The 27,925-nt window shown below is 40.8% G+C and overlaps 2 protein-coding genes across 2 annotated transcripts in view; one reads left to right on the forward strand and one right to left on the reverse strand.

Moving 5' to 3' along the window:
• Positions 1–21,727, forward strand: part of FAM83E (family with sequence similarity 83 member E) — a 135,280-nt gene extending 113,553 nt beyond the window's left edge. Inside the window, exon 6 of the mRNA XM_075839977.1 lies at positions 16,714–21,727. Within this exon, the coding sequence (XP_075696092.1) occupies positions 16,714–16,944 (231 nt within the window). The 3' untranslated portion in view covers positions 16,945–21,727. The remainder of the gene's footprint in view (positions 1–16,713) is intronic.
• Positions 21,728–23,214: 1,487 nt separating this feature from the next.
• Positions 23,215–27,925, reverse strand: part of LOC142661472 (uncharacterized) — a 68,845-nt gene continuing 64,134 nt past the window's right edge. The window contains exon 5 of the mRNA XM_075838869.1: positions 23,215–24,938. Within this exon, the coding sequence (XP_075694984.1) occupies positions 23,404–24,938 (1,535 nt within the window). The 3' untranslated portion in view covers positions 23,215–23,403. The remainder of the gene's footprint in view (positions 24,939–27,925) is intronic.

Here is a 27,925-nt window from a genome sequence, read left to right on the forward strand (position 1 = left end):
AAACGTCCTGAAAAACGTCTGAAAAATCGGAAGCAGAACGCCTACAAACATCTGTCGATTGATTTCCCTTGAAAACGGCTCCATATTTTCAGCCGTATTTTGTTAAGCGTGTGAACATACACTAAGCCCTGCTGTGTGTCCAAACACCTGTTTATGACCACATGTGTGGTATTGTTTTACTCTGAAGAAATTGGTTCACAAATGTTGTGGTGCTTTTTCTCCTTTTAGTCCTTGTGGAAATAAGAAAAAATTAGCTAAACCTACATTTTCTTTGAAAAAATGAAGATTTTCATTTTCACGGCCTACTTCCAATAATTTCTGCAATAAACCTGGTGGATCAAAATGCTCACTATACCCCTAGATAATTTCCTTGAGGGGTCTAGTTTCCAAAATGGGGTCACTTTTGGGGGATTTCCACTGTTTTGGCACCGCAAGAGCCCTTCAAATCTGACATGGTGCATCAACCTCTTAACGCCGAAGGACGGATATATCCGTCCTCTGCAGCTGCTAGTTCACGCAGGAGGATGGATATATCCGTCCTGTGATGGCGCGGGTACTGCCACTGTACCCACGCGATCAACGGCAGGGGGAACGGCTGTTATACACAGCCTGGCTCCTGCTGCAACTGCCGGAATCGAAGCGCGCTCCGATTCCGGCTGTTTAACCCATTAAATGTCGCTGTCAATAGTGACAGCGACATCTAATGTGTTTGACAGAGGGAGGTAGCTCCCTCTGTCACCCCATCGGCACCCCGCAAAGAAAATCGCCGGTCGCCGTCGGGTTTCCATGGCAGCCGGGGGCCTAACATAGGCCCCCAGGTCTGCCTTCAGCAAATTCCTGTTAGGCCATGCCGGAGGCATGACCTAATAGATTGCCTGTCAGTTTTACACTGACAGGCAATAATGCTTTGGTATACTAAGTATACCAAAGCATTTTATATGCGATCAGCAGATCGCATAGTGAAGTCCCCTGGTGGGACTAAAAAAAAATTACAGTCAAAATCAAATCAAACTACTTTTTTTGCCCAAAAAGTGGTTTTATTTAGTAAAAGTGTCAAAACAAATAACACATACACATATATGGTATCCCCGCGATTGTAACAACTTGAACAATAAAATTAACACATTAATTAAACCGCTGGATGAACGTCGTCCCCAAAAAAAAGCAAAAAACAACTGCAAAATTCTCTCTTTTCTCCCATTCCCCCCATAAAAAAATAAAATAAAAGTTAATCTATAAGTCCTATGTACCCCAAAATAGTACTAATGAAAACTACACATTGGCCCGCAAAAATCAGGCCCACATACGGCCACATTGACGGAAAAATAAAAAAATTATGTCTCTTGGAATGCGGCGATGCAAAAACAAGTAATTTTTTTCTAAAAGGCTTTTTATTGTGCAAACGTACGAAAACATATAAAACCTTTACATATTTGGTATCCCCGTAATCGTGCCGACCCATAGAATAAAGTTAACATGTTATTTACGCTGCATAGTAAACGGCATAAATTTATAACGTGAAAATTAATGCTGGAATAGCTGCTTATTTTCAATTCTCTCCTAAAATAAAGTTAATAAAAGTTAATCAATATATTATAAGCATCTAAAAATGGTACAATTACAAAATACATCTCGTCACGCAAAAAAAAAAAAGCCCTTATGTCAACGGAATAAAAAAAAGTTACGACTGTTGGAATGCGACTGTGAAAAAACAAAAAATAATCCTTGTTCATTAACGTGCAAAATGGCCTGGTCATTAAGGGGTTAAATATATTCGAATAAAAAGAAGGCCCCAAAATCCACTAGTTGCTACTTTTCTTCTGAGGCCTGTGCTTCAGTCTATTAGCATACTAGGGCCACATGTGGGATATTTTCTAAAACGTCAGGACCAGGGCAATAAATATTCAGTTGCGTTTCTCTGGTAAAATCTTCTGTGTTACAAAATTTGGTCGATAAATTCAATATTTATTTGTAAAAAACTTCACATTTTAGAGAAAATTTGCAAAAATTTGCATTTTCAAAATGTTAATGTATTTACTTGGAAAACAGATAGTAATACCACACAAAATAGTTACTAGTTAACATTTCTTATATGTCTACTTTATGTTTGCATCGCTTTTTTACGTCTTTATTTTTCTAGGACATTACAAGGCTTAGAACTTTAGCAGCAATTTCTCACATTTTCAAGAAAATTTCAAAAGGCAATTTTTTCAGGGAACAGTTTAGTTGTGAAGTGGCTTTGACAGGAGCATATATTAGAAAGTCTACATAAATCACCCCATTTTTAAAACGGCATCCCTCAAAGTATTCAAAAGAGCATGCAGAAATTATTTTAACCCTTTAGGCGTTTCACAGGAATTAAAGCAAAGTAGAGGTGAAATTTACAAATTACATTTTTTTTTTGCTGAAATTCACATGTAATACATTTTTGTCTTTAACACAGAGGGTTTTACGAGAGAAACGCAACTCAGTATTTATTGTCCAGATTCTGCAGTTTTTAGAAATATCCCACATGTGACCCTAGTATGTTAATGGACTGAAACACAGGCCTCAGAAGCAAAGGAGCACCTAGTGGATTTTGGGGCCTCCTTTTTTGTAGACTATATTTTAGGCACCATGTCAGGTTTGAAGAGGTCTTGTGGTGCTGTAAAAAAAGTAAAACAGTCAAAAAGTAAAAAAGTAAAACAGTAAAAAAAAAAAAAAAAAGTGACCCCATTTTGAAAACTACACCCCTCAAGGCAGGGGTATAGGGGTATAGTTAGCATTTTGACCCACAGTTTTTTTGCAGAATTTAGTGGAATTAGTCTGTGAAGAGGAAAATCTACTTATTTTTCTGCTAAAACATAGAATCTTTACAAGGAATAAAGAGGAGAAAAAGCACCACAAAATTTGTAAAGCAATTTCTCCCGATTACGGCAATACCTCATATTTGGTCATAAACTGATGTTTAGTCCCACAGCAGTGCTCAGAAGGAAAGGAACACCTTTTGGATTTTGGAGCGCAGATTTTGCTAGAATGGTTTTCGTGCCATGTCACATTTGCAACGCCCTGGAGGGACCAAAACAGTAGAAACCCCCCAAAAGTGACCCCATTTTGGATACTACACCCCTCAAGGAATTTTTCTAGGGGTATAGTTAGCATTTTGACCTCACAGGTTTTTTGTAGAATTAAGTGGAATTAGGCCGTGAAAATTAATATCAACATTTTTTGTCCACTAAAATGTTGAATTTTTACATTTTCACAAGGGATAAAAAAGAAAAACCACACCAACATTTAAAAAGTAATTTCTCCAGAGTATGGTACTACCCCATATGTGGTCATAAATGTTTTTTTATTAGAAATTAATTAACCCTTTCAGGACTGATCCTTTTTTATTTTCATTTTTCACTCCCCACCTTCCAAACGCCATAACTTTTTAATTTTTCTGTTAATAGAGTGGTGTGAGGGCTTATTTTTTGCGGGGGAGTTGTAGTCTCTATTGACACCATAAAGTACCATATAATGTAATGGGAAACAGAAAAAAAAAATTTTGCGGGCTGAAATTGGAAAAAACTGATCCTTCCATTGTTTTGGGGGTTTTGTTTTTACTTCTTTCACCATCCGGTAAAATCGACAACTTAATTTTACTCTGCGTCTCAATACAATTACGGTGATACCAAATTTATATAGTTTTTTAAATATATTTTACAACTTTTACAAAGAAAAGACTATTTGTTAAAAAAAATAATTGTTTTCTGTCATCACATTCTGAGAGGCATAATTTTTTTCTTTTTGGTCAATTGAGCAGTGTGAGGGCTTATTTTTGGCAGGATGAGCTGTAGCTTTTAACTCGTAGCTGTAGCTAGTTTAACTCGTTAAATGCCGCGGTCAATACTGACCGCAGCATTTAAATTGTCAGAAAGAGTGGGGCGACCCCCTCTAACAGCTCATCGCGCCCCCCCCCGCAACGCAATCGCGGGGAGCCGATGGTTGCTATGGCTGCCTGGGGGCTTAATGAACGCCCCCAGGTCCGCCATCTTTGTACACCTATTAAGCTTTGCCTCCGGCAGTACTTAATAGGTGCCTGTCAGAATCACGATATACTGCAATACATTAGTATTGCAGTATATCGTGCAAGCGATCTAACGATCGCTGGATGAAGTCCCCTAGGGGGACTAATAAAAAAAGTAAAAATAAGTTAAATAAAGTTTTTTTGGGTGTAAAAAAAAAAATATATATTAAAAGTTCAAAAAAACTCCCTTTTCCCATTTTCACCTAGAGCATAGTAAAAAAAATAAAAAAATAAACATAATTGGTATCGCCGCGTCCGTAAAAGTCTGAACTATTATAATATATCGTTATTTAACCTGCACAGTGAACGCCGTAGAAAAAAAAAATTGCAAACGCCAGAATGTCTATTTTTTGGTCACCTAATCTCCCACAAAAAATGAAATAAAAAGTGATCAAACCGTTGGATTTACACCAAAATTGTATTATTAACTGGTTGCCGACACAGGACGAGTATGCTCGTCCTGAGCGGCGAGCACTTCGCGCATTAGGACGCGCATACTCGTACTGTGTGACAGCCGTCCCTGCGCGCATCTGTGCGCGCGATTGAGAGCGGGGAAATGGCTGTAATACACAGCCACGGCACCGCTCTGACAGCAGACAGGAGAGAAACATCTTCTCTCCGCTGTTAACCCTTTGAACGCCGCGATGAAAGCTGATCGTGGCGTTCAAAGAGGGGGGACTGCACATTGATCGTGTCACAGAAAATAACTGTGACACGATCAAAGCCCACAACTCGTATGGCCAGATAGCCCAGGGTCCGTTGAAGGACCCCAGGGCTGTCTGAACATATTTCCTGTTGTTAGGGCATACTGAGGTGTGTCCTAACAACTGCCTGTGTACAATCAGTGCACAGGCTAATGTACTGGCATATAGATGTATGCCAGTACATTACAGTTACAAAATAAAAATTAAAATGATAAATCCCTTTATGGGATTAAAAAAAAAAGTTAAATGAATGGAAAATTTTTTTTTATGATAAATAAATAAATAAAAAGTAAAAAAAATACACAGAAACACACATTTTTTATAATAAATAAACTTTTTAAAATATAAGTCCCAAAACATGAAATAATACAGACATATTTGGTATCGCCACGACCGTAATAACCTGTACAACAAATGTATAACATTATTTATGATGATCAGTGTATGGTGTAAAATAAAAAAATATTAAAACTGCTGCGCAATTGCTTTTTTTCTGCTTTTTCACCAAAATAAAAATTTATAGAAATTAAATGATAATGTATTTGTACCAAAAAATGGTACCTACATGAAGTACAACTCGTCCCGCAAAAAACAAAGTCTCATACAACTACATCGTACAAAAAATAAAAGAGTTATGAGCGTCGGGGTGCAAAGAGGGGAAATGTAAAAAAATTGCTCTGTCCTCAAGGCCAAAATTGGCCGTGTCCTTAAGGGGTTAAAAACGACAGCTTATGCCGCAAAAAATAAGCCCTCATACAGCTTAAGGCTGGATTCACACGAGCGTGGCATTTTTTTCGCACGCAAAAACGCGGCGTTTTGCGTGCGCAAACGCCACTTAACAGCTCCGTGTGGCAGCATCATATGATGCGCGGCTGCGTGCTTTTCGCGCAGCCGCCATCATTATGACACTCCATTTGGATGTTTGTAAACAGAAAAGCACGTGGTGCTTTTCTGTTTTCATTCATCCTTTTGACAGCTGTTGCGCGAATCACGCTGTTCGCACGGAAGTGCTTCCGTGCGACATGCATGGTTTTGACGCACCCATTGACTTCAATGGGTGCGTGATTCGCGCAAAATGCCCAAAGAACGGACATGTCGTGACTTTTTATCAGCGGACTCACGCTGAGTAAAAATCACGCACGTCTGCACGGCCCCATAGACTAATATAGGTCCGTGCAACGCGCGTGAAAAACACGCGCGTTGCACGGACGTATTTCCCGTTCGTCTGAATAAAGCCTAATCGACAGAAAAAGAAAAAAGTTGTGGCTCTCGGAAATATTAGTATTAGGAAAAATTTATTTTCTTTTTTACACTTAGGTTTTTACATGTAAAAGTAGTAAAACATAGAAAACACTATATATATTTGGTATCTCCATAATCGTATTGACCCACAGAATAAAGTTAACATGTTGTTTTAATTGCACAGTAAATTCCGTAAAAACAGCGCTCAAAAAACCATGGAGGAATCGCAGTTTTTTCCATTTTCTACCCCACAAATAATTTTTTTACCGTTTCCTAGTACATTATACGGCAAAATAAATGGTGCTACGAAAAACTACAACTTGTCCCGCAAAAATCAAGCCCTCATAGTACTATATCGACGGAAAAATAAAGATGTTATGGCTTCTGGAATGTGGGGAGGAAAAAAACGAAAATGAAAATCTGAAAGTTGTTTACGACGGGAAGGGGTTAAATGATTTATTTTTTTGTGCTGCCATATTCTGAGATTCATAACTTTTTATTTTTCAATCAGAAAAACTGTGTAAGGGCTTGTTTTTTGCGGGACAGTGTTAGTTTTTATTGGTACTATTTTGGGCTACATGCGACTTTTTTGATCACTTTTTATTCTATATCTTGGGAGGGGTGGTGACCCAAAAATATTTTTTCATTCATTTTCGTTTTATAGTTAGCGGTGTTACGAACGCGGTGATACCAACTATGTGTACTTTTTTAACGTTTTCATTTTTTCCTATAATAGAAGACTTATTATAGGAAAAAATTACTTTCATTTTTACACTTTTATAAAAGATTTTTATTAACTTGTTTTTACTTTTTTTCTACTTTTTACACTTTCTTTTTTGACCTGCAGCACTAATTGCTGCTATAATACATTACACTACCTAGTAGTGCACTGTATTCCAACTGTCAGTGTGACATCACAGTCACTTTGACAGCAAGCCTAGGGGTCCTCATAGGCTTCCATACATGGCAGACCCGGAGGCCATTGCCTGGCCTTCGGTAGTCTGGACCGCCGGTTGCCATGGCAACCCCCACAATGGCATGGAGGCTGCCGATGTGCTACAAACCCCCTAAATGCGGCGATCGAAATCGATCGCCGCATTTAAGGGGTTAAATGCCTTAATCAGCGGCGATAAGCCGCTGATCGGCAATACTGGAGTGTCAGCTGTCGGGGACAGCTGACCTCCCGGTTCCAGATGGAGGCTGGTCCTGATAGGCTTCTGTCCATGGCAGATACGGAGGCCATTGTATCAGACCGGGGTCTGCCGATGTGCTAGAAACCCGTAAAATGCCACGATCACAAACCGATCTCCGCATTTAAGGGTTTAATTGTTTAAATCAGCAGCAAAGGACCACTGGCCGGCAAGAGTAGAGTTTCAGCTGTCGGAGACAGCTGACCTCTCAGTCCCCGGCGCACACTGTCGCCTTCCACGACGACGTATAGTTACTGACTCGTGCGGATAGGGGTTAATTAGCAACAATTTTGTGTGGTATAACTGCCTGATTTACAAACAGATACATTTAAATTTTTGCGTTGACATAGCTGTATAAGGTCTTGTTTTTTTCGGGACAAGTTGTATTTTTTAATAGCACCATTTTGGGGGACATATTTATTGATTAACTTTTATTTGGGGGGAAATAGAAAACAACCTGAAATTTCACCACTCTTTTTCGCGTCTTAAATCTACGCCGTTTACCGTGTGATATAAATAACACAATAACTTTATTCAGCGGGTTGTTACGATTGCAACGATACCAAATTTGTATATAGTTTTTGTATGTTTTACTACTTTTACACAGTAAAAACGCTTTTTTTTCAAAATTATTTGTTTTTCTGTCTCCATATTTGAAGAGCCGTAACGTTTTTATTTTTTCGCCGATGCGGTTGTATGAGGGCTTTGTAGTTTTTATTGGTACCATTTTGGAGTAGACTTTTTGATCACTTTTTATCACATTTTTTTAATGTCAGGATTCACAGAAAACAGCAATTTTTCCATAGTTTTTTTATAAAAAAAATTACGGCGTTCACCGTGCGGGTTAAATAATGTAATAGATTTATAGTCGGGGTCGTTACGGACGCGGCGATACCAAATATGTGTAACTTTTTAACTTTATTTTGTTTTTTTAATAGTAAAGCATTTTGTAAGGGGAAAAGCTGGGTTTTTCATTTTTTTTTTCACATTTTTTTTTAAATTAACTTTATTAAACTTTTTTTTCACTTTTTTACTAGTCCCACTAGGGGACTATAATATGCGATTCTGTGATCGCATTTATAATACACTGTAATACTTTTGTATTGCAGTGTATTACTGCCTGTCCGTTTAAAACGGACAGGCATCTGCTAGGTCATGCCTGCGGCATGATCTAGCAGGCATTCACCACAGGCAGACCTGGGGGTCTTTATTAGGTCTCCGGCTGCCGCGGGAGACACAGACACTCGGCGATCGTAAAAATATGGACACAGTGAAGTCTGTGACTTCTCCTGGAGCGGAATCCCCAATCCCGGGCTTGGGGATTCCGCTCCTACAGTGAGCAAAAAAACACCCTCCTCCTCCACCTCCTCACATGCACTTCGGTCTGTGAGGAGGAGAAGGAGAGAGCGAGCCGTCACAGTACACACCAACACCACATATTAAAACTTGCGCATGCGCAATGTAACACACGGCTGCTGAAGACACAGCCATATCATTTAACAGAGCATGCGTGGTAGTGTCAACCACGCATGCTCTAAGCAGATGGAGAAACACGTGGTACAGTTACGTCATTTATGACGTAACCGTACAATGTGAAAACCGGAAACCGGAAGTTAGGCACGAATGGACGGGTATGCACAGGAAGTGCAAATTTTACATTGACAAGCGGTCACGTGACGGAAGAGGGGATACGACGATACATCCAGCTAATCAAACGTAAGTACATTACAAAGTTAAATGTTTTCCATTGTTTAGTTTAATTAAAAGTAATTTTTTGCTTCCGGAAAACCCCTTTAAGCTATTTTTTACGTTTTTCCATCGTCTCATTCAAAGAGCTATAACTTTTTTTTATTTTTGCGTCGACATAGCTGTATAAGGTCTTATTTTTAGCGGGACAAGTTGTAATTTTTAATAGCACCATTTTGGGGTACATAGAATTTATTGAATAACTTTTCTTAAAATTTTTTGGGGAGAGAATAGAAAAAAAACAACAATTTCGCCACACTTTTTTGCGTCCTAAATTTACACCGTTTACCGTGTGGGATAAATAACACAATAACTTTATTCAGCGTGTTTTTGCAATTGCAGAGATAGCAAATTTATATAGATTTCATATGTTTTACTACTTTTACAAAAAATGTTCACAATTATTTGTTTTTGTGTCTCTAGATTTGAAAAGCCATAACTCTTTTATTTTTTTGCCGATGCAATTGTATGAGGGCTTTTTTTTTGGCGTCACGACTTGTCGTTTTTATTGGTAGATGCGACTTTTTGATCACTTTTTATCACATTTTCTTTAAAGAGGCTCTGTCACCAGATTTTGAAACCCCTATCTGCTATTGCAGCAGATAGGCGCTGCAATGTAGATTACAGTAACGTTTTTATTTTGAAAAAACAAGCATTTTTGGCCAAGTTATGACCATTTTTGTAGTTATGCAAATGAGGCTTGCAAAAGTACAACTGGGCGTGTTTAAAAGTAAAAGTCCAACTGGGCGTGTATTATGTGCGTACATCGGGGCGTTTTTAATACTTTTACTAGCTGGGCGTTCTGATGAGAAGTACCACTTCTCTTCAGAACGCCCAGCTTCTGGCAGTGCAGATCTGTGACGTCACTCACAGGTCCTGCATCGTTTCGGCCACATCGGCACCAGAGGCTACAGTTGATTCTGCAGCAGCATCAGCGTTTGCAGGTAAGTAGCTACATCGACTTACCTGCTAACGCCGATGCTGCTGCAGAATCAACTGAAGCCTCTGGTGCCGATGTGTCCTTGCTCGTCTGACACGATGCAGGACCTGTGAGTGACGTCACAGCGTCACCTGGCAGAAGCTGGGCGTTCTGAAGAGAAGTGGATGATACTTCTCATCAGAACGCCCAGCTAGTAAAAGTATTAAAAACGCCCCGATGTACGCACATAATACACGCCCACTTGGACTTTTACTTTACGACGTTCACCGTGCATTTTAATGATGTAATAACTTTATAGTTGGGGTGGTTACGGACGCGGTGATACCAAGTATGTGTAACTTTTTTACTTTATTTTGTTTTTTAATAATAAAGCAGTTTGTAAGGGGAAAAAGTGGGTTTTTCATTTATTTTTCACTTTTTTTTTTAACGTTATGAAACTTTTTTTTAACATTTTTACTAGTCCCACTAGGGGACTTCACAATGCGATCCTCCAATCGCATTTATAATACACTGCAATACTTCTGTATTGCAGTGTATTACTGCCTGTCCGTTTAAAACGGGCAGGCATCTGCTAGGCCATGCCTCTGGCATGGTCTAGCAGGCATTCACTACATGCAGACCTGTGGGCCTTTATTAGGCGCCCGGCTGCCATAGAAGACACCGGCACCCGGCATCCTAGTGGGATGAGAGGGAGCTCCCTCCCTGTCTCCAAAACCACTCAGATGCGGCACTCGCTATTGAGTGCCGCATCTGAGGGGTTAAACGGGTGAGATCGATACTGATATCGATCTCACCCGTTAGAGCAGGGATGCCCCGAGCCCTCAGCTACTTCCGGTAGCTGAGATCAGAAACAAAGTGGCACAGCACTCACCTGAGCCCTTCTGCCGCTCTGTTTATTTATTCCGATGCAGCGCCGTAAAAAGGCTATTGTATCAGAATAAAGCCCGTTAGTGGCCACCGTAAAAACACTATGAGCGGTCACTAACGGGTTAAAAGTAAAAAAAAAAAACCTTTTCACATTTTTCCCCTAAATCAATGTAAAAAAAAAAAAAAAAAGTTAACATAACTGGTATTGCCGCGCAGTGGCGGATAAAGTAGACCATAGGCCCTGGACCGTTCCACAAGCTTGGGCCCCCCTTCTCCACCACCGCCCTGCCACACCGTGTCTATATTAAACACCACCTTTCTGTGTGAGCGTTTACAAATGACCGTTACGATTCCCCTTGTCAAAGGGCTGTGTCCCTACATACTGACAGTCTCCAACCATCGCTGACAGTATCACACTGTGTATCACACATCCTATTGACAATGGGAATGGTAACACGCATTTGTCTATTAGTCCTGGGTACACAAAGACTTATTATAGAATACAAGGATTTCCTATAACAGACATGTCAAGAGAGGGGACAGCTCTATAAATCCAATGACTCACAAGTGATTTCTTCTCTGATGGGAGTCGTTCTCTTTTCTTCTCTTCTCCATCTGACACACACCGTTATGGCGACTTCTCCTGATGACTGCAGAGTTTCCTGATGAGAAATATTTGCCCCTTGACTGTGCAGCCATTTTCAGCATCTATAGCAACACAAAAATTCAGAAACGAAACACCCTAAATTGTTTTATACCCCAGACCAAACCCCTACTCAGACCAATAAATTCAGTCCCCAAGGGGTAACTAAACTTTTAAAAAACTTTTGGCGTGTCATAGTGATATGTCAGAAGTTTTTATCGATGGGGGTCCGAGCATTGAGACCCCTCTCCGATCACTAAAACAAAGCGGCAGAAGTGCTTGGGGTGAGTGCTGTTCCACTTAATTTCTGACAGCCTTTCCTCGGAGCGGACTCATAGACTTTCTATTGAGCCTATACACCACTTGCTCAGCTATCAGAGGAACGACAATCAGAAACAAAATGGCACAGCACTCACCTGAGCGCTTCTGCCGCATTGTTTTAGCGATTGGTGGGGTCTCAGTGCCCGGACCCCCACCGATCAGAACTTTTGACATGTCACTATGACATATCAATTTTAAAAAAAAGTTTAGTTACCCTTTATGCAGTCAGACACTCCTCCCCTTCCAGTAAAATAACTCCTGAGGGCTATATGGGGGGATTATACTGCAAGGGGGGAATCAGTGCGTCTGACTGACTGCTGAGTGCTCTATGGGAGAGTCTGAGTGTCTGATTCCTATGGCTCTGGGGGGAGGAGTTACCCCCCATAGAAACCTCATCAGTCATTCAGACGCTCTGACCCCCCACTCCCTTGCAGTATAATAACTACTGAGGGCTCTATGGGGGAGATTATACTGCAATGGGGGGTTCTGAGCATCTGACTGACTGCAGACGGCTCTATGGGTGGGAAACAATTTCACACACAAAAATGTAGAAACTAAACACCCTATATACAATTCACAGTAACACCACACACTATATATTCAAACCACACACACTGTATACACACACACACTTAAACTATATAGACTTACATTATACACACTATAAACTCTATACACACAGCACACTATATAGACTTATACTATATACACTATACACACACAATATAGACTTATACTATATACGCTATACACACACACTATGTAGACTAAGACTATATACACTATACACACACTATATAGACAGGCCTAATTTCATGTCCATGTTACGCGCGTGTAAATAACGCACGTCACACGGACCTATGCAAGTCAATGGGGCCATTCAGACATTCAGTGTTTTTCACGCAGCATGTGTCCGCTGGGTGAAACTTACTGCATGTCCTATACTTGTGCGTTTTTTGCGCATCACGCACCAATTGAAGTCAATGGGTGCATGAAAATCACAGACAGTACACGGATGCACATCCGTGCGCTGTGCATGATTCAAGCAACAGTTGCTAAAGAAATTATTTTGAAAAAGAAAAACACCTCCTTCAGTTTATTTTTCTGACGTGAAACGCGTGGCATACTGATGACATACGCGCGTAAAAATCGCAGACACGCACCAAACACTGATGTCACACGGAACAGCAATGCAGGAAAAACCGCTGCATTTTTACGCGAGCAAAACTGACATGTTCTTGTGAATAAGGCCTTACACTATATACACTATACACACACACACTATAGACTTACATTATACACACAGCACACACTATACAATATATACACTATACACACGTATATGTAATACACAAACACACTTACACTATATACACTTACATTTAAAACACTATAAACCCTATACAGCTGCTGGAGGTTTAGACAGACGGGATAGTGCACAGCAGCACAGTGGAGCAGACTGTCAGGGAGAGACTCCAGCACCTGCCTCATCACAATCTCTGACAGTCTGCTCTGTACAGCTAATGTGCTGTGCCACCGGCCCCCTGTTCCCTGGCCGCAATTGACTCCCCCTGAACATGCCCCACCCCCCTTCATCAGCAGGTGGGACTAATGACCGCGAGAATGCAGCCTGCAGCAGCCCTGGATAGTTTTTTTTTAACTTATGTGCAGTTTGGGCTAGTGCCCCACACAGTTCCCCCCTGTGGAAAGTGACACACACACAGTACTCCCTGTAGACAGTACCACACACAGTGCCTTCAATAGACAGTGCTACACATAGTGTTCCTTGTAGATAGTGCCACACACAGTGCCCCCTGTAGACAGTGCCACACACAGTGCCCCTGTAGAATTGACACATAAAGTGCCATCTGTAGATAATACCACACACAGTGCCCCCTGTAGACATTGCCACACACAGTGCCCCTGTAGACAGTGCCACACACAGTGCCCCACACAGTATCCCCCATTTTTTCCTGAACTTCGAAAACCCTTTAAATGGTTCCCGACCACTGGCTGTCTGTTTACTGCCAGGGGTCAGGGTCCTTAAAACCCATGCCATAATCTATTCACTGCGCGGGTTTTAGCTTGCTGCCCGAGCGATCGGGCATCTGAATGTCGGGTCTCCGGCAGTCAGCGACTGCCAGGGCCCCTGAGGAGATGATAGGCTTTCGCTGTTTCTATCTTCTCTGATCACTTTTACACAGAGCTCAATGCGCGCTGTGTATATGAACAGAGGCATCGGCAGCGCCGCTGCCTCTATTGGTCCCGGTGATCATGTGACTGGTTACATGATCGCCGGGATGCCGTTAGTGGCAGACTACTGCTGGGTCTTGCAAGACTCAGCACAGCCCTATTAGTGACAATAGTCTGCTGTGCAGCCCCAGTTACAGTGGAAAACCATGGTGTAAAAGAAGAAAAAAAATAATGTCCCCCAAAGGTCTTTTCTCACCTTTGAGGGACAGACCATAGTAATAAAAAATAAAAGGAAAATAAAGTGAAAAAAAATAAAATAATAAATACACATGAAATACCCACCTTCAAAAAAATGTTCCCCCCGCCAATCATTGTCGTAACTCTAGCCCTGAGGCAATTAAGTAACATATTAAAATTTACGGTAGACAATGACAATCACAAAAAAAAGGTCTATTTTACGGTAAAACTATGTTATTACCAGAAAAAAAAGCTAAAAATTATAAAAGCTTATTTTTTTACTATTGTTTTCAAACTTTAAGCCTAAAAATTCTTAAATAGCAAAAAGGATGTGTATAAAAATTATTACAAAAAATAAACCTGCATTGTCTATGGAAAAAAACATCGCAAAAATCACGTCGCTAGCCCAACAAATAAAAAAGTTATAGCTGTTTAACTAACGAGTGCTAAAAAGGGCTAAACGGTGTCTGGTTCTGAAGGATCAAAATAGCCCGGTCCTGAACTGGTTAAAGGAATGATAGTAAAATATTTTTATGCAACTAGTATTTTAGTACATTTTGTGGTTTTGTTGCGGTTTTGCCACAATCACGGTTGTAGTACTTCCTAAAGAAACAGTTTCTCAGGACTTTTCCTACAGCTGCTTCTATGGAAAATGCAACTGTGTAACTGCATTTAAAGGAACAGTGTCATCACCCAAAACATTTTTCATATGTTCAAGATGTTAGTGCTTTATTAAAAACGTTTATATTTATTTGTGTGTTTGTGTTTTACTTTTTCTTATTTTTACACTTTTTCTTCCCTATGGGGGCTGCCATTTTTTGTTCCATTTCTGTGTGTGTCGATTAACGACACATACAGACATGGAATACGGCAGCCACAGTCCCATAGGGACTGCGAACGGCTCCCGTCCCATTGACTGCAGTGTACGGCGTCTGTGTGGGAACTGCGCATGCGCCGCTCCCACACAGTCCTATTCGAAATTGGCGCCGTCCGGCGCCATTTTCCTGTGGACCGGAAGTCGCGGCCGGACAGTAATATTACTACTTCCGGTCGCGGCTTCCGGATTTGTGCACTTGCACCAGCGGCAGCAAACGGAGCGGACGGGCCGGAGGGAGCCGCGGCGGCAGGAGCAGGTAAGAGATTTCAATGTATGTTCGTGTTTGTGTGTGTTTACTACTGTATGTAAACCTACTACACTGTGGGTTAGCTCAAAAAATGGCGACACACAGTGTAGGAGGTTACATCGTTCAAACCCCTCGTTTATCCCGGCACTAGCCAGGATAAAGGAGGGGGGAATGCTGAGAGCTCACTAGAGCGAGGGCTTTTAACCCAATGTTGCAATGCTGCAATTTTGGGAACAGCTCCATCTAGTGACCAAAAATGGGTAGTATTATAAATTAGAAATAATTTATAATATTTCCTGGACTCGTGCAAAAAAAAAAAAAAAATTTGAACAATGTTTAATCACCCACACACTAAATGTTTAATTTTTTAAAAAAAAACATGTTTTTCTGGCAACACATTCCCTTTAAGAAAATTGACAAATATAAAATCTGGATGTTGCATTTGTTCTACTGCAGACAAAAAAAGCAGCATAAATTTTTTTATTTATGCTAGGTGTGACCTAGGACTTAATTTTGAACTAGTTATGGAATATTTAAATATGAAAGATTAGGGTATTCTTACTAAACAAAATGTGCTAGAAATCTAACAGAAAATGGGGCCAACATGGCATACAACAAATTTATCATGTCTTTTTGACATTATTTACGCCTAACTCACAGTTTATCAAAGTATTTAGAGAAATAGCACGGCTAAGAGGAGTCGTAAAAAATGCCTAATTATGGGTGTGTTCCATTTTACGCTAAGGCTGGGTTCACACGAGCATGTTACGTCCGTAATGGACGGAACGTATTTCGGCCGCAATTCCCGGACCGAACACACTGCAGGGAGCCGGGCTCCTAGCATCGTATTTATGTACGATGCTCCGTGGAACTACTGTCCCGTACTGAAAACATGATTACAGTACGGGACAGTTGTCCTGCAGTGAGGCGGGGACTCCTAGCGTCTTACATAACTATGATGCTAGGAGCCCGGCTCCCTGCACTGTATTCGGTCCGGGACTTGCGGCCGAAATACGTTCCGTCCATTACGGACGTAACATGCTCGTGTGAACCCAGCCTTACAATCATTGGTATATGTATGCTAGCCATGAGAAGAAATTGTTTTTCTAGCACATCTAACGAGTTCTGACAAATATAATATACCACACTTAATAAATCTGTTGCATCTTACTCCAGCACAGAAGATAGCTAAGACTGGCGTATAAAACATCAATCTTAGTAAATCTGCACCTATGTTTTAAGATTTTATTTGGCCTTTCTTCCTGACGGTTCCCTCCCCTATGACTGTCTGATAATCCAGCACCGGTCATATTTCATTCATGTTAGATTAAAGACATTTACTGTACTAGTTTGCGACATAAAGTTACAACTCATAAAATGATATACATATGCTACTACATACAGACAAATTTCCTAGTTAGTAAGTTTTAACATATCTTTAATTTTCCCCACCAGAGCAAATCAAGATGGTCTATAAAGGATACCCCAGCTATGCTACTGATGAGACAAAGAGCTTTTCCTGAAGACAACAGGCCTCGAGAGTCTAACCTTATCTCATTTCAGTCACCAAATAATATGGCACCAATAAGACTACAAGGACAGTTAGTGCACGGTGTGTCTACGACTTCTTTGCCTAGACTATGGACTAGCACTTCAAGGCCACTTGGAAGACTATCATACTATTGATCATCAGAAGTAGTTGATGGAAATAATTTGTTCCTTTCCAGTTCTATTGATCATATGAAGGACCTAGGTCGAACTTATCTGAACTACTAAGTTATTTCTATACTAGCTGCAGCATTTACTGTTAGTAGGTTGACTACTAACATCGTAAACTGAGTAGTAAGAGGATAGACATGAGACTGAAAGCATGGAAAGGAAATTTAGTTGGTACTATCTTGTTTTCCTGCTATAATATCAGCCAGTCATTTCTGAAGATGTTCAGGATGGTATGAAAGTTACTGTGTGTGATCAAGTACTGGAGATTGAGCAGAGCTGGAGAGTGTGTGAGGGTCAATGCAGGCAAGACCTTAGTGGCCGATAGAGATTTGCTGAATGATTCCACTTTGCTCTATTTATCAAGGGTTATGTTTATAATTTTTCAAACTTTATTTTGAAGCACGTCAATGAAGATCTGCTAATAATCCGTCAATAATCTGCTGATTAAATTTTCTATTATAATTTCCTCTAGCATCTTCCCAAACTTGTTTGCACAAAGATAGCATGTTACTTACTATAGTTCTTGTTTCTGTACAGTTCCCCCTTTGTTTTATATGATTTCACCCCGACGCTGCATTGTTTTTTGCACAGTTTTTGCAAGATTGCTGCTGCTTAAAAGGTCTATGTGGTTGGGGAGCGCACCTATTGTGCAGAACCTGTAACAACATCTGTACATGTAGCCACATGTACTATAATGGTGGTCGACCAGGCAGAAGTCATGTGCATGCTAGGCAATCTGAACTATCACAGCTGTCAGAATATACTAAGGGGAAGCTACAAGAAGAGAAATAAACATATATGTGGAAATTTATAAAAACTGATGCGGAGAAAAAATGTAACAGTTGCCCATAGCATCCAATCAGACTGGTGCAAAATCCCCAACAGAAGACTGCTACAGGCAAGTGGATTTTTTAAATCTCATCCACACGCTGCTGAACATTTTCTGCACGGAAATCAGATCATGCTGCGGATTTTCTAATCCTTTTCAATGTAGACTGGGTGAAACCTGTAGAAAAATCCGCACCTAACTGATTTGGATTTTGCTGCAGAAACGCTGTAGAAAAATTTGCAATAAATGAGTTTAGATATGGCTCATTATGAGGTGCACAGCTCCTAGACATGGCTCAGGCAGACTTTGGCCATGGGAATACTTCACTGATACAGGAGCCAGTCTGGCATTGTTAGGCCTAGTAGTTCTCACCTGACTGCTTGCTTGCTGTAGTCGTGAGAAGGCTCCTGCCTGTACCCACCACTGCTCACACGACTCTCGCACACAATCATAGGGAGGCTCCAGGTTGTCACCCGTAGCACGCTCCAGGACGTGAGACTCAGGCCCTGAGTAAGCGCTGTCCTATGCTTTCAGCTCTACACTCCTCACACAGCCCTATAGCCAGAGGTGGGATTAAAAGCTTTAACAACAGGTTTTCTGTTTTGATGACAAAGACGTACGCACCGGGGGGAAATCACGGTGTTTCGTAGTGTATTGCTCCACGGAAAATGATTCTCATATTAAAATAAAACAATTACGATATTCCAAATACACCCTATATTAAAGTGGACTCTAAATAAAGAAACTCCCTGTCCAGAATGTTTAACTGCATTGCCACGATATGTATATAATTACATAAGCGTACATACCTACTTATCCATAGATTATATAAAACTCACCCATTACGTATAGACCTATATGCGCACATTCAATATCCTAAGCATGCTCAGCCCATTTAGTTGGGCTGTGCACTGTCAGAACGGTGTAGGACAGTTTGGCGTGCGCAGTAAGCCACGACAAATCTCCCGGCTAATTCACAGATACAGTACCAAAACCAAGCTCAGTACATATATACACAACACCAGAACGCAGCTCAGCACATAAATTCAGCACCAGAACCAAGCTCAGTACATAAATACAGCATCAGAATCAAGCTCAGTACATACATACAACACTAGAACAAAAGCTCAATACATAAATACAGCACCAGAACAAAGCTCAGTTCATATATACAACACCAGAACCAAGCTCAGTACATATATACAGCGCCAGAAGCAAGCTCAGTACATAAATACAGCACCAGAATCAAGCTCAGTACATATATATAAATTAATAAAGAAAATAATAGAAAGGTCCTATTGTAGGGCAGAAAAGTTGCACCTTTGATTGATGTGGACTGAATAAACTTCACGATTTTTCTTATTGGAGTGTTGCAAGATTTTCTTTATTCATATCTGTACTTAGGATCGGGACTACTTGCTGTGCACCCAGATATACGTACAATTCCTTCCTGAAGTGAGTGCTGCTGTTTTTCTTCGTTATATATATACAGCACTAGAACCAAACTAAGCACATATATACAGCATTAGAACCAAGCTCAGTATGTACATACAGCACAAGAACCAAGCTCAGTACACAAAAACAGCACCAGAATCAAGCTCAGTACATATATACAGCACCAGAACAGAGCTCAGCGCATAAATACAGCCCAAGAACCAAGATCAGTACATAAATAAAGCACCAGAACCAAACTCAGTACATATATACAGCACAAGCACAAAGCGCAGAGATCGTTTGCAAATTCAGTTTGACCCCTGCCATATAAGTTTGTACAACATAAAACTACAGCTCCCGGTATGGCCTGAACTATGGTAAGGATATGCTGGGAGTTGCTGTTTCACAAAAAAAAAACGATACAACCATCATCTTACTGCAGATCATACAGTGGTTACAGTAGTGATCAGTCACAAGGAGAATAATTATTTACATTTAGTTACTCACAGGTGAAGTTTTCTCAGATTGGAGTCGTTCTTTTTCTCTTTTCTTTTCCATCCATTTCAGACCTCCATGATGATGCCTCCTGGTCACGACCCATTTCTGCAGAGTTTGCCACTCAGATGTCTTCGGTTCCTCACTTTTCCGACATTTCCACACCTATAATCGAAGCTAAAATTCTCATGGTGCCACACTTTATGTCCCTGAATGTAATAGTATCATACACTGTGCCCCTAAATATAATAGCACCATACACTGGGCCCCTGAATATACCATAATATAATAGTACCATACATTGTGCACCTGAATATAATAGCACCATACACTGTTCCCATGAATATAATAGCACCATACACTGTGCCCCTGAATATTATAGTACCATACACTGTGCCTATAAATAAAATTGTGTTAAACACTGTAAAGTTAAGCACCACAGACACACACACACACACACACACACACACACACACAGTGCCCCCTGTAGATAGTGCCACTCACAATGCCCCCTGTAGATATCATGCCCCTCATAGAGCCCCCTGTAGATAGTGCCCCTCATAGAGCCCCCTGTAGATTGTGCCTCCCATAGAGTCTGCTGTAGATAGGGTCCCCCATAGATTCCCCTGTTGATATTGCCCCCTGTAGTCTACAGGCTGTAGATAGTGCCCCCTGTAGAGGCCCCTGTAGATAGTGCCCCCTGTAGATAGTGCTCCCCACACTGCGCACTGAAAAAAAAAAAAATTACATGCTCACCTGTCCCCGTTCCAGCAGAACGACACAGTGGCGCGATGTTGTCATCGCGCTAACTGCATCATTGCTAAAGCACCGAATGCCTAGGCATCCTGTGCCTCGCCAGGCAGAAATAGACTAATAAATAGTATCAGATACAATTGAGTGCAGGGATCTGGTTCCCGATTCCCACTTCACCATGGTTCTCTGAAACGGCTGTCATTTTTACAATTGGTTTGGGATAATCAGGACGAATCGGCCGGATCCCACCCCTGCCCATAGCAGTTCTCTCTCTCTCTTTCTGTGACGCGGCTCAGGATACTGTCGTTTTATAGAGCAAAAGCTACCCCCAGCATCCTGGCACTATTCTGGAGTGTCAATGCAGTAATAAATGGCAGTTAGGCTGTACTTCCCAGCGACCACAATATAGATTGCTAATGAGCCAACCATCATTTACCTTACAAATAAACAGCAATAGCGTTATAGTACATTACATATTACAAATGCAGCAGAAGTACAATAGGCTAGACTGACCACTCCTCCAGTAAGATGCCACCTCGGGGAGGGGGGTAAAACAGCATAACAGCTCGATATACATTAAAGAGCACACATATTCATCACTTGCTTACAGCGCTTAAAGGCACAGTGCACCTATTAAATATAAATATACTTTAGCATATAAACAGATGGGAACTTTAGAGATGTTAAAACGTTTTATCCATGGTGGCTGAGGGTAGTGAAGGAATTAATTCCAGCAACTAAAGTGGTAAAAAGCAATGGAAAGAGTAACACCAGCTTTTCCTGTTGATCTAACGTAGTGAAAGGGTTTATGTGTCCCTGGTGGTTCAGGGAGGAGGAGTGGTTTATGCCAGAATCTCTGGGTGTCTTGGGCGGTGAAAGGGTAAATGCCTGCTTCCCTGGTGGTCTATGGTAGTAGAGGTGTTAATTCCAGCTTCCCTGTGGTATAGCACAGTGGAGTGGTTAATTCAAGCTTCCCTGTTATCTAGGTAAGTGGAGGGGTTAATATGTGGTGTCCGGTGGTTTGCTCATCTCCTGAAGATAATATCAGTATAGGCAAGGACTATGCACCCTACATCTGCATGTTAAACAAGCACATTGTAACATTATTATCTTTAAAGGAAATAACAAAGCTATTAGTAGTTGTTTTCCATTTCTTAATTGTTGTTATATTTCTGTTCATAATTCTATTTTGCAAATTGAATAGATTATCTATAATGCCAATATGAATGGCAGTTCATTTATCCCACATAGATTCTTACACTCACAATAATAATTGTATACTTTAACATTGATAATAAAATGTGAACCAATATTTTGTATTGATTAAAATGACCAATTTACCACAATTGTGTCTCTAATGGCAAATTATTATTACCACTTATGTGTGTCGTCTCATACCAAACAATGTAAAGTAATTCATGGGAAAACGCTGAATTCTAAAGCTGGCCATACACATAATGCTTGGTCGGCCGACAGCTATTCCTTCTGACGCCTTCATTAACATGCACACTGACCTTGGACAAGTGTGCATGTTTTTTTCAATGGGGAGAGGGGAATCTGTGGTTAGGATGCCCCTATACACTTCAGAAGTCGGTTCGCTCAGACAACTTTTTTATAACGTGTATGGCCAGTTTCAGTCAGGGCTGCTGCCGCCCAGTGGTCTAGGCTTCCAAATGCTGTACTATACAATTTGCCTAGGAGAATCAAATCACCAGTGCACATTCTGGCTCTGCCAAACCTAATGATGCCCTTCCCCTACTAGCAGCTCCTATTCCACTCCTATCTATTTATCTGCAGTGAAGACATGAAGTGTTAGGCTGGGTTCATCGTGTGAATCCAGCCTTAAGCTAGAACGCTCGTTGCCGATAAATTGTGTAAACAGGGCAGCGATCAGCAGATGAACGAGCAAACGCTTGTTCCTCTGCTGATCGTATCGTTTTAGCGGCCTAAAATATTATCGTTGTCCGCAGCACATCTCCCTGTGAAAACAGGGAGATGGGCTGCCGACATAATAATAATGTATGGGGACGAGTGATCGGAGTAACAAGTGCTCATTCCCATACTAGCTCCTTGTGAAAGGAGAAAACGAGTGCCGATCAACAAGGACGGGTCGTGTAAGAGGACCTTTAAAAGTGTCATTTTGTGTATGTGCGTGTGCAAATGTATGCATACATGTATATATGTGTGCCTGCCTGTGTGCGTATTCCTGTAAACAGTTGTTGGATACTGTTTGATGTTATTATTTGGGTACTGTATGACAATACTGTCTGGGCTCTGCCTGAAGGTATCACTAGAGGACATTTTTGCACTATTATGTGTTCATTGTATGACAATATTTTTCAAGCACTGTATTTCGTTATAATTATTTTTTCTTAGAACAACACCAGGTCGGTACCCTGTTAATAAATCTGTTGCATGCTTCACTGGAAGAGAGACCCCACTGATCAATTCCCTTTTCTTTTTAGATGATCTGCAGTACCAGGCACAGCCATGCAAGTCTATGTGCCTAGATAATCATTGAAGAGGCCGCGATGCTCACTGGAGAGCGACGGCCCCCTTTATAATGCTGATTTGTGGAGGGCCCAGGGCTTTTCGCCCCAGAGAATCCCTTAATTCAGAGGATAACTTCAGAGAGTAATTTTCAATTTAGCTAATCATATGTGGCCAGGTTCTAATCATGATTGCTGGATTTACTTATACATAATGAAGATTTGTTTAATAATCACTGCAGCAGATGCCGCTTTATTTTTGGACTACATCCACATAAAACACACAATACCATAAAGTTTTATACTTAAATTACTTTCTTTTCTTTATCAGTGCTGACATTCCACAGAAAGTGATCTATTAGTAGATACTGCTTTTATAACTGCAAACCGTAAAAAAAATTTCATCCAATTTTCAAATTTTGGGTTTCATAAAATACAGCAGACCTGCCCTTGACTTGTTTGCCATGTGTTCACGTTTTCCTGTTCTGACAAACTTTGCAAATTGTTTTGAAGTTCACTTTGTGCACCAGAGATCGGAGGCTGCTTGGGTGTGTTTTTGGGGGGATGAACGATTTCTTCGTTTAGTTTTGAAGATGAAATATTGGTTTGACCATTCCTTTCGAAAGAAGCGTATTCATCAAGGCCCTTTGTTGGAAGAGGGGATTTATTTTGTTTTCTTTCGCTGGTACAAATATTAATCGCTTTCTGAGCATCGGATGACATTGGCACAGCTTGTTCAGTGCTATGCACAAAGAGATCATGAGCGCTTGCAACCAGTACATTTGTGGGTGTAGAAATACTTGCCCCATGTTGTGATGTTTTTTCAATGACATTTTTACTTGGAACATCTGGTGCCCTTTCATTGAATGATAAAGCTGAAGAAACATTTATATTGTTTAGAATCTGGGAATCGAACGTTTTTTCTTGTGAATTTAAAGATGGATATGCTGCTTGTTCAACCTTTTTTCCGTTTTGGGAGTCAAGTTTTTTCTGTGTCGAAGATGACTTTTCTACTTGTACATGGACATTTTTACCTTGTAGACTATCTCCAGAAAGTGATAGTGGATATTGTATCATGTTGCAATCATCTGCAGTTTGTAAGTTTCTCTTCGACTGTAAAGATGGAGATTCTGTTTGCCCATGGGTATCCATTGTTTTCTTTGAGCATTGTCGCTTTAAGTGTTCAGTGTCTTGTTGCTCCTTCTCTACATGAAGAACTGATAATTGATGTGTTTTTGACAGAGGCTTTGTGTCCTGCAACAACATACTTGAATTAAGATCAGATAGTATTTGTTGTGAATGTTCTAGACCCTTTAACATTTCGCTGCTATCATATGTCTTCTGCTCAGTTAAAGAATTGATGGCGTCAGCTAAATCAGTTTCCATTGCTTTGTTATCAGGCCCATTCATCTGCTGTCCCATTACCAATGAGAAACCTGATGTGTGCAGAATGACTTGAGGTGAATTGTAATCTTGAGGTGCATTTTGTGAAGGTCCATTTTTGGTAATTGTTTTTTTCAGGATTAGATCTGTATGTAAATATGACATTTTCTCTTGACCATGGCTCTTGAACACTTGATGATGCATTTGTACCCGTGGAGGCGCCCCATATTGAGTTTTTTCATTAATATGGTTAGGAATAACTCCTGCATCAGATGTAGGAACAGACGGCTCTTCTTGAGGAGATTCAACATAATGTGAATTGCAATGTGTATTTTGTACTTTCTGCATAATTTGATGAGTTTTTTCTATTTTCACTACTTCTGTGACATGTCCTTTGATAGAATCCGTTTGATGCTGTTCAGCGCCCAAAATCGGATCATCGTGGAGAGGTAATTGTGCAGCCTGTTGCGGTTTATCATTCTGTGTTTTCAGGAAACCCAAAGATTGGGGGTTTAATACAACTTCATTTTTAGAGTCTTTTTTAGTAAACAAAGAGCCAGCTGCTTGTAGTGCAGCATCTGAAAGACATAAAAATGCAAATGATTAACCCTTACTTTTCCTATACTAGAACACTAAGGAGCAGTGCACGGTCTCACAATTAAATACTTCTTTAAAGCATCTAGCACTGACTTCCAACATGAGATAAAAACAAAACTCATATGTGCACCCAAGTCTCAATGTAGTGCCAGAGTAAAATGGGTAATTTTTATATTAGCTTTCACATCTATGGTAGATGATACACATTTACGTATTTATTTGAGAATAATGTTTTTTGTTATTTAACTACTGATTATAATAATATAACATATTATACAATAAAAAGTAGTAATTATACTATTATTTATTCTTCTAAATTACTATTGGTAACTTTCTCAGTTTAGCAAACAAGAATTGTCTACCATTTAACATTACAGTATTCTACAAAAAAAAATTGTAAACAATTCTCACCCTATAAAGTTCACAACCACAGTGAACATGTAGATGTATATACACCGATCAGCCATAACAATAAAACCACCTGCCTAATATAGTGTAGGTCCCCCTCGTGCCACCACAACAGCTCTGACTCATCAAGGCATGGACTGCACAAGACCTCTGAAGGAGTCCTGTGATATCTTGCACCAAGACATTAGCAGTAAATCCTTTAGGCTGGGTTCACACGACCTATTTTCAGGCGTAAACGAGGCGTATTATGCCTCTATTTATGCCTGGAAATAGGGCTACAATACGTCGGCAAACATCTGCCCATTCATTTGAATGGGTTTGCCGACGTACTGTGCAGATGACCTGTCATTTACGCGTCGTCGTTTGACAGCTGTCAAACTACGACGCGTAAAATGACTGCCTCGGCAAAGAAGTGCAGGACACTTCTTTGAAACGTAATTTGAGCCGTTCTTCATTGAAGTCAATGAAAAGCAGCTCAAGATTACAGGCGTCAAAGACGCCTCGCATAATGCGAGGAGGAGCATTTACGTCTGAAACTACGCAGCTGTTTTCTCCTGAAAACAGTCTGTCTTTTCAGACGTAAAAGGAAGACATACCCTTAAAGAGGCTCTGTCATCACATTATAAGTGCCCTATCTCCTACATAATGTAGATGACAGCAGTGCTTTTTATTTAGAAAAACGATCTATATTCACCAAGTTATTAGCAATTTTAGCTTTATGCTAATTACTTACTTAATGGACAAATGAGCGTGTTTTTACTATTGACCAAGTGGGCGTTGTACAGAGGAGTGTATGATGCTGACCAATCAGCGTCATACACTTCTCTGCAATGATTTCCTCAGCGCATAGGGATCCTGCTAGATCAGTATGTGCTGTCTTATACTAACACATTAACGTTACTGAAGTGTTTAGACAGTGAATAGACATTCGTTCCAGCCAGGACGTGATGTCTATTCACAATCCCGACACTTCGGTAACGCTTCTGTGGTACAAACAGCAGAGCAAGCGTAATCTCACTGTAACCTGTCATTTACAACGTAATCTCGCGATATTACGCTTGCTCTGCTGTAAGTACCACAGAAACGTTACCGAAGTGTCAGGATTGTGAATAGACATCCTGTCCTGGCTGAAAGGAATGTCTATTCACTGTCAATGATACAAGAAAAAACACACGGCGCCACATAGCGTAAGTAAGCCCAAAAATAGCAGTCAAAATGTGACAGGTGTAGGCTTACCACAAGAAGTAAGATCAGTCACGTAGGATGGTAAGTGCTGCAGCCGAAATCCCAGACGGTCACACCAATGGGTCTCCGTGTAGAAATGATTGCAGAGGAAAAAATGGGATATGAACGGCGCTGCAACTCAAGAATGATGCTTGGAATGGTTATAATGATAAGATCTTTTATTCAATAGGCTACGCGTTTCAATGCCGCACCGGCATCTTCCTCAGGCCATATGGCCTGAGGAAGATGCCGGTGCGGCATTGAAACGCGTAGCCTATTGAATAAAAGATCTTATCATTATAACCATTCCAAGCATCATTCTTGAGTTGCAGCGCCGTTCATATCCCATTTTTTCCTCTGCAATCATTATTCACTGTCAAGACACTTCAGTAACGTTAATGTATTAGTATAAGACAGCACATAGTGAACAACGCAGTGTCACTATGCGCTAACTAAATGAATGGAGAGAAGTGTATGATGCTGATTGGTCAGCGGCATACACGTATCTGCACAAAGCCCAATTGGTCAATAGTAAAAACACACCCATAAAGCTAAAACCGCTAATTACGTGGTAAAAATAGATAGATTTTCTAAATAAAAAGCACTGCTGTCACCTCCATTATAGCACCCATCTCCTTATGTAGGAGATAGGGCACTTATAATGTGGTGACAGAGCCTCTTTAAGTCCTGTTCATTACGAGGTGGTGCCTCCATGGATTGGAGTTATTATTCCGGCACATCTAACAGATGTTAGATGAGATTGAGATCTGGGGAATTTAGATGCCATCAACACCTTAAACTCTTTGTCATGTTCCTCATACCTTTCCTGAACAATTTTTGCAGTGTGGCAGGGTGCATGATCCTGCTGAAAGAGGCCACTGCCATTAAGCAGTGCAGTTGCCATGAAGGGATGTACTTAATCTGCAACAATGTTTAGATAGGTAGTACGTGTCAAAGTAAAGCCCTGTTCACATTGCGTTATAGCCTTCCGTCCGAAGGACTCCCAACATATACCTCCATCGGAAGAATGAAATGTATCCCACTGTATAGGTATACTGTATGATACATTGCCTGAACCTATGGGCAGACTGCTATCTGATGTGCTGTGCCCGGGGAAGCTCCTGACTACACTGTCCATATATGGACCATGATGTCAGGAGCTACAATGCCAGAGTCCCCGACCAAGGCATCGCAAGCACTATGTCCGGGGATCACGGTCCCATGGAAGCCCTTGACGTCACCGTTCATATATGGGCAGTGAAGTCAAGAGCTTTTCAATGCATTGGAAGCGCTCTGGCTGTGGACTCTGGCTCTGGAGAAGCTGCTGTCGTCACTG

Source organism: Rhinoderma darwinii, chromosome 10 (genome assembly GCF_050947455.1).
Source record: "Rhinoderma darwinii isolate aRhiDar2 chromosome 10, aRhiDar2.hap1, whole genome shotgun sequence".
Lineage (NCBI taxonomy): Eukaryota > Metazoa > Chordata > Amphibia > Anura > Rhinodermatidae > Rhinoderma > Rhinoderma darwinii.